General features: G+C 54.1%; 1 protein-coding gene across 1 annotated transcript in view; it reads left to right on the top strand.

The window, feature by feature from the left end:
• Positions 1–2,915: 2,915 nt before the first annotated feature.
• The window catches only part of ABCA13 (ATP binding cassette subfamily A member 13), a gene marked incomplete at its 5' end in the record, with an annotated part of 149,231 nt that continues 140,622 nt past the window's right edge, over positions 2,916–11,524 (top strand). Inside the window, 3 exons of the mRNA XM_080665222.1 lie at positions 2,916–2,990; positions 4,784–4,877; positions 6,267–6,390. Of these exons, the coding sequence (XP_080521348.1) occupies positions 2,916–2,990; positions 4,784–4,877; positions 6,267–6,390 (293 nt within the window). The remainder of the gene's footprint in view (positions 2,991–4,783; positions 4,878–6,266; positions 6,391–11,524) is intronic.

Genomic DNA, 11,524 nt, shown 5'->3' with positions numbered 1-11,524 from the left:
CTTCTCCCTTAGGCTTCTCCTCCCCCCTAGGCTTCTCCTTCCCCCTAGGCTTCTCCTTCCCCTGGGCTTCTCCTCCCCCCCCTAGGATTCTCCTTCCCCTGGGCTTCTCCTCCCCCTAGGCTTCTCCTTCCCCTGGGCTTCTCCTCCCCCCTAGGCTTCTCCTTCTCCCTTCGGCTTCTCCTCCCCCCTAGGCTTCTCCTTCCCCTAGGCTTCTCCTCCCCCCTAGGCTTCTCCTTCCCCTAGGCTTCTCCTCCCCCCTGGGCTTCTTCCCCTGGGCTTCTCCTCCCCCCCTAGGCTTCTCCTCCCCCCCTAGGCTTCTCCTTCCCCCCTGGGCTTCTCCTCCCCCCCTAGGCTTCTCCTCCCCCCTAGGCTTCTCCTTCCCCTGGGCTTCTCCTCCCCCCCTAGGCTTCTCCTCCCCCCTGGGCTTCTCCTTCCCTCCTTAGGCTTCTCCTTCCCCCTAGGCTTCTCCTTCCCCTGGGCTTCTCCTCCCCCCCTAGGCTTCTCCTCCCCCCTAGGCTTCTCCTTCCCCTGGGCTTCTCCTCCCCCCCTAGGCTTCTCCTTCCCCTGGGCTTCTCCTTCCCCCCCTAGGCTTCTCCTTCCCCTGGGCTTCTCCTTCCCCCCCTAGGCTTCTCCCCCCCCAGGCTTCTCCTTCCCTCCTTAGGCTTCTCCTTCCCCCTAGGCTTCTCCTTCCCCTGGGCTTCTCCTCCCCCCCTAGGCTTCTCCTCCCCCCTAGGCTTCTCCTTCCCCCTGGGCTTCTCCTCCCCCCCTAGGCTTCTCCTCCCCCCGGGCTTCTCCTCCCCCTAGGCTTCTCCTTCCCCTGGGCTTCTCCTCCCCCCTAGGCTTCTCCTTCTCCCTTCGGCTTCTCCTCCCCCCTGGGCTTCTCCTTCCCTGGCTCCCAGGAAGCCCCGGAGACTCTGACTCTATGCTGGGGGGCTCTCCACTCAGCACAAAGCCAAGTTCAAGCCACACCCCCCTCCTGTTAGAGAACCCCAGGAAAGGCTTTGTATCTGCCTCCTGCCTTAGGGCCTGGTCCTCACAGCACGACTGGGAAGCCACTTGTTTTCTCTAAAATTCTCAGCCTGAGCTCCAAGGACCTCCCACCTCAGAACCTGCGTGTGTGTGCGTGTGTGTGCGTGTGTGCGTGTGTGCGTGTGTGTGTGTGTGTGTGTGTGTGTGTCCTTTTATAAAACAAACCCTCACTTTCTTTGAGGTTCTTGTCCACCCCTCGATTCGGTGCTGAAAGCCTTCCTTGATGCTAAAGAACAGTGTCCTTTGGAGGCAGTGAACACGCTGCTCACAGTTTCTGCATTTTCTGAAATTGCAGGACATGACATACCCAGCCCCGGAAGTTAAGTAACTTAAAAAAAATTGTTTAGGTCCTAGAGGTAGAGTTTTGCTGGTTTTGTGTCATCACACGTCATTAACTATTTGTTTTTGATTTGATATCCAAGGGTGTGAGCAGGACCCAGAGGTCAGAGGTCAGGAGCCTGACCTCTCCGATAGGCAGGTTGGAGAAAAGATGGGAGGATGTTTTCTGACGAGATGCTATAGTTGTCGTGTGTGTGCGTGTTTTTTTTTGTTTTGTTTTGTTTTGGTGAAAGCAACATTCCCTTACAGAAAAGCTCCCTGCTGCAGGAGGGACCCAGTTAGCAGTTGTGCATTTTTATTTATTTTATTTATTTTATTTTTAAATATATTTTATTGATATTTCACAGAGAGGAAGGGAGAGGGATAGAGAGCTAGAAACATCGATGAGAGAGAAACATCCATCAGCTGCCTCCTGCACACCTCCCACTGGGGATGTGCCCGCAACCAAGGTACATGCCCTTGACCGGAATCGAACCCGGGACCCTTCAGTCTGCAGGCCGACGCTCTATCCACTGAGCCAAACCGGTTTCGGCAGTTGTGCATTTTTAAAAAGTAGCCGAACAGCTTCATATGCGGGAAGAACAGGAAGTCTAAGCAATGACAGGTCGGGGCTGGACGTGTTGGGGAAGGGCTAAAGGAATGATGACCCGTCAGTGGTTTTATACCAAATAAGGTTAAAAATGAAGTCGCTGACATGGAATCTGGTGCTGAAAGGGGTGACTGAGGCTCGTTCACCAAAACCTTTCACCGGGAGTCCTGGTAAGCCAACACATGGGCTCTCCGTGGCCTGGCCAGGCCGTTGGCGGAGAGTGTATCCGTCAGCGCGGCTGTAACAGATACCAAGGCCGCGCCTTCCGCACCTGCTTACATCTCAGTGCCGCGTCGAGCAGAGTTAAGTCCAGGGGTGGGTGGGCTGGGTCCCTCCTGAGGCCTCCGTGAGTTCTCATGGTCTTCCCTCTGTGTTTGTCTGTGTCCCAATTTCTCCTTATTTTTGTTCCTGACACTCAGGAACAAATTTTCCTCAACGATTTGGGGGAAATGCAGTCTTTTTTAAAAAAATCCTCACCCAAGAATATCTTCTCCATTGATTTTTTTTTTTGGGGGGGAGGGGGAGAGTGGAGGAAGAGGGAGAGAAGCATCGATGTGAGAGAGACACATCGATTAGTTGCCTCCTGTTCACACCCGACTGGGAACGGGGATTGAGCCCGCAACCACGGTACCTGCCCTTGACTGGCAATTGAACCCGCAACCCTGCAGTCTGCGGACCAGTGCTCTAACAGTGGAGCAAAACAGACCAGGGCAAAAGGAATTCTTTTATGTGAAGACAGATGGTTACAGCCACAGAAGGGAAACTGGGGTTGTTTTCAAAGGACAAAGCAGGCACCAGGCTTCTCCTTTTACGGGGCGCAGTCCGACTGGACGAGGCCCCCCTGCTGCCTGGGACCGCACCCTGACGGGGCACCTGCGAGCCCTGTTTCCAAGTCGGGTGATGATCTGAGGTCCGGGGTCAGGGCTTCAGCGTGGGGATCTGAGGGCACAATCCAGCCATGGCGGAGGGCTGGGCTCTGTCCTCTGAGCCCGAGGAGACACGTGCTCGCCCCACTGCTTGGGCCTTGGACATGGTAGAGCGCTCCCAGGAGGCGAGGACCTCAGGTGCCACCCCCACCCCCACCCCGGGGAGGACGATGCTGCTGAGCGCAGTGGGTCCCATAAAGGGAGTCCCTCCTCGTCGCCCTCCCCACGCTCACGTCGCCTTCTGTGCTCAGCACGGCGTGAACGAGGGCCCTCCCGGGGGGCCGGGGGGCTGAGCTGCAGGTTCGGGGCTCTCCCGTCCAACTCCTGTTAGTGTGAACTCACCTTTCTTGTTCTATTTTACAAATGACCTTACCTTCACCGTGCTTCCCCTAAACCTAATACTCTGGGAAAGCATCCTCTTCAGAGGGGCTGGGAGCTCGGCCCCAAGGGCACAATGAGATTTCACGCCCCCCCCCCGCCCCCCTGCAGAGCCCTTTGTCTCCGAGGACCAGGGGCCTCGCACTAATTACACGCTTCCCACGGCTTCCTGGATATTCTAGCCTCACGAGGTGCGCCCTCTCACCGGGAGGCCCCCCACCAGCTTCTCCCTCCTTCATTCTTCTACGCTTTTTTTTTTTTTAAAGGCTGTTTTTTTTTTTTTTTTTATAATATATTTTATTGATATTTTACAGAGAGGAAAGGAGAGGAATAGAGAGCTAGAAACATCGATGAGAGAGAAACATCGATCAGCTGCCTCCTGCACACCTCCCACTGAGGATGTGCCCGCAACCAAGGTACATGCCCTTGACCGGAATCGAACCCGGGACCCTTCAGTTCGCAGGCCGACGCTCTATCCACTGAGCCAAACCGGTTTTGGCTACGCTTTTATTTTTATTCTTTGTGGTTTTCAGTTGTAACCAAAACCACCAGCTCCCTGAGCAACGCGGAGGATTTAGAAATGGGTTTGCTCAGTGGATAGAGCATCGGCCTGCGGATAAAAGGGTCCTGGGTTCGATTCCTGTCAAGGACACGTATCTTGCTCCTCCCCGACCCGGGCCCTGGTCGGGTGTGTGCAGGAGGCAGCCAATTGATGCGTCTCTCTCACATCGATGTTTCTCTCTGTCTTTCCTTCTCTCTTCCACTCTCCCTAAAAATCAATGGGAAAAATATCCTTGTGTGAAGATTGACAAATAAACAACCACAAAAAACATGGGTTTGAACTCCGTCTGTATGAAGCTTTGTTCAAGCGGAAGGAAAGCGGCTTCGTCGCAGGCCTGAGACCCAGCCCGGGATCTGTCCCAGCTGGTTCACGGAGCGATGCCCTTGGTGTGCAGTGTGCAAAGCGGGCTCCCCCCTGCTTGCTGGGAGGGTGAGGGGTGCTGGCTAAGGGCTGGGAAGCACTGCAGGGCGTGCGAGGGAGGACGGGGCGTGGAATCCTTGACCTCGGCACCTGGCACCTGAGAAGGGCCTGCCCGTGGCCTCTCCTTCCTCTCCTTTCTCCAGTTCCTTCTCGGGGGCCCTGTCTCCAGTCGTCGTTCTCAGAGACCCATATGGCAGGGATGGCGATGACAAAGTCAGAGGAGGCTAAGCCTGGCCAGGGTGCCATTGAAAAGAACGTTTTTATTGATCTCAGAGAGGAAGGGAGAGGGAGAGAGAGACACATCCGTGATGAGAGGGAATCACGGATCGGCTGCCTCCGGCACGCCCCACACGGGGGACCGAGCCTGCACCCCAGGCCTGTGCCCTGACCGGGAATGGAACCATGACCTCCTGGTTCGTTGGTTGACGCTCAAACTCTGAGCCACATCAGCCGGGCCAGTTTGCCATTTCTTAAGAGCTGGAGACACCGTAACGCTTGGAGTTTACCCAAGCACTGATTTACTTAAAAACAACTTGGCAGGTCCTGTGCCTCGCGGAACTTCTCTGGCCCTGTACCCTGTTCATCATCCTGACGGCGCTTCGTCTTCAAGAACCTCCGCGGCACAGAGACACCTGTAAGTGCCACTTCACTGCCCATCTCCCCGGCACAGAGACACCTGTAAGTGCCACTTCACTGCCCCTGTCCTCCCGGCACAGAGACACCTGTAAGTGCCACTTCACTGCCCCTGTCCTCCCGGCACAGAGACACCTGTAAGTGCCACTTCACTGCCCATCTCCTCCCGGCACAGAGACACCTGTAAGTGCCACTTCACTGCCCATGTCCTCCCGGCACAGAGACACCTGTAAGGGCCACTTCACTGCCCATCTCCTCCCCGCACACAGACACCTGTAAGTGCCACTTCACTGCCCATCTCCTCCCCGCACACAGACACCTGTAAGTGCCACTTCACTGCCCATGTCCTCCCCGGCACAGAGACACCTGTAAGTGCCACTTCACTGCCCATCTCCTCCCGGCACAGAGACACCTGTAAGGGCCACTTCACTGCCCATCTCCTCCCGGCACACAGACACCTGTAAGGGCCACTTCACTGCCCATCTCCAGAGAAGGCGTGCAGTGCCTTCCTGCCGCTCCTGACTCGGGCTCTGAGTGGAGGGCTCCGCCGTCATATCGCAGTGTCTGCCGTTCTGGGGTGCCAGCCGGCAGCATTTCCATCCTTCCCTCTGGGGAGTCACAGCCTCTGTTTGCTCGCTCGGGCAGACCGATCTATTCTTCTAACTAAGCTGACCCACCTGGGCCCGGGGGCAGCTGTCCTCCAGGTTCTGGGGGCCACGCCGTATGGATGAGTGGCTTTCAGATTCCCTATGTGTGTGTGTGTGTGTGTGTGTATGTGTGTATGTATGTATGTGTATATATGTATGTGTGTGAGTGTGTATGTATGTGTGTATGTATGTATGTGTATATATGTATGTGTGTGAGTGTGTATGTATGTATGTATGTATGTGTATATATGTATGTGTGTGAGTGTGTGTATGTATGTGTGTATGTATGTATGTATGTGTATATATGTATGTGTGTGTGTATGTGTGTGTGTATGTGTGTGTGTGTGTGAGTGAAGGGCAGGGGGCAGAGTGTGAGCCAAGGGGGGTGGGGGTGGGGAATGTGAGCAGCACTTGAGTAAGGGGGTGGCTTATTGGGGCCACTTTAGTCCTGAAAACCTAGGGTTCTGTCCAGTTTTTCTAAACTTCTTTGTTTTATATGATCTTCAGCAGCTACACTTAAACATTTAAGAATACAAGGGGTTTTAGACCTCAAAGTTTTGCCCAAATTAAAAACCCCTCCCCTCCCTTCCCTAACCACCCCCTCCACCTGCTCCCCTCCTGTCCGTCTGAGAGTTCAGTTCTCCTTTACGGGAACAGAGCGTCAGTCAGGCGATAGCGTGTGACAGGCTACTCTTGGGGTTCTAACGCAGTGGCGTTGCGTTTCCGCTGCCGCCCGCCTCCAGGTTACCTGCAGCCGCGGGACCTGCCCAGCCGGGGCGTCCTCCTGTTTGTCCGGGGCCTCCTCTGCAACTCCGGGGCGCGGTGCCGGAACAGGAGCGACCCGGGGCCCACGGAGCGCCATCCCCGGTAAGAGAACCGCCTCCTCCTCGGGGCCCGTGGGGATGGGCGCGGGGCCAGAACAGGCGCCGGGCCTTTGGGACAGGTCAGAGGTCACGAAAGGCACAGAGGGCAGAGTCACTAGGGGAACGGCTGTATTCAATCCAGACTCACCCGGCAGTGCCTTCCCGCCGGGACTGGTCCCCACGGCTGTTTCAAGGACCACGAAGTGATTCCTGAGCAGCTAGCAAATGCCATTTGCACGCCGAGGTCTGCTTTCTGCGGCTCGGAGTGACCTGCTTCGCTGACGTTGATGCTGGCGCCCGTGTTTGTCTGCGTGGTGCTCGGCCGGGTCCCTGCGCCCACAGCGGGGGCCACAGGGAAACAGGGCCGCTGAGCTCTCTCTTCTCGGCCCGGCCCTCCCTTCACTGGGCGGCCGTGCAGCTCTGACCCTGCACCACGCCACGCCGGTGGCTGCCTGTGGCATCATGACCGCAAAGAGAGAGAGCGGGAAGTCCTTTATGAAACAAGAGTCAAAGGGCGTTCACTGGGAGGGCCTGAAGGGTCTGGGGACCTCTGTGAGGGGTGGGCGTGGGGAGCGGCTGGCTCATCGCGGTCAGTTTGAACGTACTGGGTACGAATGACCTGCATTTTGGTTCATCGGTACCTCCTGGCATTGACGAAGCTAAGACATTTATTATTATTTTTTTAAAATATATTTTTATTGATTTTTTTACAGAGAGGAAGGGAGAGGAATAGAGAGCCAGAAACATCGATGAGAGAGAAACATTGATCAGCTGCCTCCTGCACACCTCCCACTGGGGATGTGCCTGCAACCAAGGTACATGCCCTTGACTGGAATCGAACCTGGGACCTTTCAGTCCGCAGGCCGACGCTCTATCCACTGAGCCAAACCGGTCAGGGCTGAGCTAAGACATTTAAAGGTAAAGCATCTTTAAGTTACAAGAAGAAAAGGAGACGTTTCCAGGTGATTTTGGACAGCCTGGTACACCATTTATAAATGGTGCTTCTATTTTTTGAGATCGGTATTATATATAAAAGCATTGTGCAAAGGACACCATTTGGAAATAGTCTGAAAGCACAACCCCAAGACAGTCGAGGGTCTTCTTGTGTGTGTGGAGGAGGAAGTGTGAACGTAAGAACATTCAAACCTGTGAAGAATTTCTGTGAGTTTATTGGAGCCAAACTGTCGACAATTGCTGGGAAGTGGTATCTCAGCGGACTGGGATAGTGCTCCGGAGAATGGCGGCTTTTCATCTAGTTTTATACATTGCCATCGAAGGAGGGGACACAGGCGAGTTAATGAAACCCATTGGTGATAGGTTAGGGAGGCGGGAGAACCCCTGGGATTGGATAAGAAGTAAAACGATAGACACACACGTAGGTGGGTGCAGGAACAATTAACATGATAATGAAGGAGTCTGTGGTCTTTGTCCTGGCGCCCAGCCCATTAGGTTGAGCCCCAAGGGGTCCGGAAAGGGAAGTTACAAGGTACCCAGACATTTCAAAGGGTGTGTTATCATAGATGCAAAAAGACCGACAGGCTCAGTGAAGGTAAAGGCTGACATTGTCAGGGAAGATACTGGCCTCGGAGGTGAGTGCCCACCATCCCTGCGTTTAGTTAAAGTTTAATTCCAGACCCTCCTGTGGGGTGACCTTAGGTCTCTGAGTTCGCAAGACGGCCCTGAGCTGTCAGGTCAGAGGTGGCCCCTTTGTCACTGCAGCACACAGAACCCTCTCGGGGAGGAGGAGAAGGGCTGGAGGCTCGCCTGCATTTCTCTCAGGTCTGCTGCTGTCCCTCCTCACTCAGAACAGGAAACTTAAATGCTGTTTGAGGGGGGACAGGGGGCCTCCCACCCAGACAGTACCGGCCCCGTCACTTTCAGTTCTGTGAATCCGTGCACCCCGCTTACCCTGTTTCCCAGGTACCTACTTCCAGCGTCACGAGTGTTAAAGGCAAAATAATTAGAAAATATTTTTATTGATTTCAGAGAGGAAGGGAGGGAGTGAGAGAGAGAGAAACATCGATGAGGAGAGAGCATCATTGATCAGCTGCCTCCTGCACGCCCCCCACAGGGGATGGAGCCCACAACCTGGGCGTGTGCCCTGACCGGGGATCAAACTGTCGTTAGGTCAACGCTCAACCAGTGAGCCACACCGGCCGGGCGCAGGCCAAACACTTAACACAGCAAGCCTGGCGCAGGGGGGGTTACCGGTAGCCAGTCGGCGTCACTCTGGCTGATAGTAGCCTATTTCTCCACGCCAGGGAGTAACTGTCCTTTTCCTCTGAGTCCCTGCACCGCAGGCCTCAGGTCAGGGTGCTGGACGCAGGGATGACAGCGAAGCTCGGGACAGTGCTCCCGGCCTGCGGAGAGCCGTGGGCTTCACGGCAGCGGCCACTCGAGGCTTGGACTGACAGCCAGGGAGGCAGTGCCTGGTCTCCCGGGGCCCGAGGCCCAGGTGTGAGAAAGGGGGGTGCAGTAGAGAAGGATGTGAGGACGGCAGGAGGAGAAAGAGGCACAGGAAAAAGCCCACACTCAGAGGTCAAGCTCACCTCTGGCTTCAGGCCCTGCCCCCGGACGGACCTTTCTCACTGGTTCTTACGCTGGTTCCGCTGTGAAGTCAGCTGACCTTTGCCGCCATCAATAAGCATCCACTGTGTCTCAGTTTGCAGATGACCTGCAGGCCAGTTTCCACGCAAGGCCGTTGAAACAGGATCTCGGCTAACTGAGTCTGTGAATTTCCAGGCCCTTTTAATCCCCCTGGGAAAGTTCCTTGGGCAGAAGTCCCAGGGTCCCTCCGACCCGGGTGGTTCTGGTTCTGCAAATCCACGTCCCCTTCCTGGTTTTGCTGGGGAGGAGCGTCCCCCTCAGCTGGCCCAGGAGGGCTTTGGGCTCACAGGCCAGGGTCATCCGGGGGTTTGGTGGAGAGTGGCCTGAGGCAGGGCGGGAGGATGCGGGTGGCTAGGGTCCCTGAGCAGAACTGCTTCCTCAGACCTCAGCCGACTTGATTTCAGTGATTTGTTTTAGCTTGACTAAGGTGACTCCATTTTCTCTCTCACTTTCTCCCTCAGCCTCTGTTTCATAATTTTCCCCATTCCAGGGCCCAGCTTCTGTTCAAGCAGCAGGATCCTCTTTCTCCACTCAAAGCGGCTAAGAATTTGATCCTTCTTTTTTTTTTTTTTTTTTTTTTTTTAAATTGATTTCAGAGAGGAAGAAAGAGGAAGAGAGACACACATCCATGATGAGAGAGAATCACCGATCGGCTGCCTCCTGCACTCCCCCTACTGGGGATGGAGCCCACAACCCGGGCATGTGTCCTGACCGGGAATTGAACCGTGACCTCCTGGTTCATAGGTCAACGCTCAACCCCTGAGCCACCCTGCTGGGCTGATCCCTGTTTTTTTTGGTTTTTTTTAAAATATATTTTATTGATTTTTTACAGAGAGGAAGGGAGAGGGACAGAGAGCTAGAAACATCGATGAGAGAGAAACATCGATCAGCTGCCTCCTGCACACCTCCCACTGGGGATGTGCCCGCAACCAAGGTACATGCCCTTGACCGGAATCGAACCTGGGACCCTTCAGTCCGCAGGCCAACGCTCTATCCACTGAGCCAAACCGGTTTCGGCTGATCCCTGTTTTTAAAAGGCTTTTCTGACACCAAGGAGGACTGGCATTGGGGACAGAGTTCAGGAGGACTCACAGGTGTGAGCGGTGCACACGGGTCCCCAGAGGTTCCCCTCTCAGCGCCCAGCTCTGTGGGGCTGGTCCCTCCCCTGGGGGCTCCCCAGGCCCAGTCTCAGTGGCCCCTCTCTTTGTGTATCACGAGGACATGGGAAACCCACTGTCTTCTCTCTTTGTGTTTGTAAATTTCTCCCCAATAAAACTTGTTTTCGCCCTAACCGGTTTGGCTCAGTGGATAGAGCGTCGGCCTGGGGACTGAAGGGTCCCAGGTTCAATTCCGGTCAGGGGCATGTACCTTGGTTGCGGGCACGTCCCCAGTGGGGGGTGTGCAGGAGGCAGCTGATCGATGTTTCTCTCTCATCGATGTTTCTGACTCTCTATCCCTCTCCCTTCCTCTCTGTAAAAAATCAATAAAATATATTTAAAAAAAAACACACACAAAAAAACTTGTTTTCTATTTACACCAGTTTTGTTCGGGGAATGCTCCCCCGAGAGGTGTCTGATTTGCATGTATTTCCCTCATTGGCTGTCTCTTCACTTCTTCAGCTGTACCCTTTGAAGCAGTTTTTAAAATCAATAAATCAATATATTATTGATTTTTCACAGAGAGGAAGGGAGAGGGAGAGAGAGTTAGAAACATCGATGAGAGAGAAACATCGATCAGCTGCCTCCTGCACGCCCCCTATTGGGGATGTGCCCGCAACCAAGGTACGTGCCCTTGACCAGAATCGAACCCGGGACCATTCAGTCCGCAGGCCGATGCTCTATCCACTGAACCAAATCGGCTTGGGCAGTGGTCGGCAAACTCATTAGTCAACAGAGCCAAATATCAACAGTACAATGATTGAAATTTCTTTTGAGAACCAAATTTTTTAAACTTAAACTATATAGGTAGGTACATTGTTATTAACTTAATTAGGGAACTCCTAAGCTGGCCTTTGCTAAAAACTCAAGGGGCCAAAGAGCCGCATGTGGCTCGCGAGCCGCAGTTTGCTGACCACTGGGCTAGGGCAAAGCAGTTTTTCGTTTTGATGAAGTCTCAGGTGTCTTTTCCTTTGTGGCTTGCGTGTTTGACGTCCTAGCTGAAGGCTTTGCGTGACCCAGGACCCCTGATCACGAAGACTTCCTCCTGTTTCCTCCCGACAGCTTTGCCGTTTGGATCCCATGTTGGGGTCTGTGGGCCATTTGAGTCGACTTCTGTGTCTGGGGTGAGCGAGGGGTCCATTCTTGTGCATGTGGTTGTCCAGCCGAGGATTACATTTAATCGGTAGATGCGTTGGGAAAGATTTGATATTTTAACAACATTGAGTCTTTAAAAAAATGTGTTTAAATTTTTATTTATTGATTTTAGAAAGAAAGAGGACGGGGAGAGAGGAAGAGAAACACTGACTGGTTGCTTGTCCCACTTGTGTATGCTTTTATTGGTTGGATCTTACTAGTTTATGTGCCCCGACCAGG

The sequence above is a fragment of the Plecotus auritus genome (assembly GCF_963455305.1).
Source record: "Plecotus auritus genome assembly, chromosome: 4".
Taxonomy (NCBI): domain Eukaryota; kingdom Metazoa; phylum Chordata; class Mammalia; order Chiroptera; family Vespertilionidae; genus Plecotus; species Plecotus auritus.
Note: the sequence above shows the minus strand (reverse complement) of the source record. Positions and strands in the feature narration are given on the sequence as shown.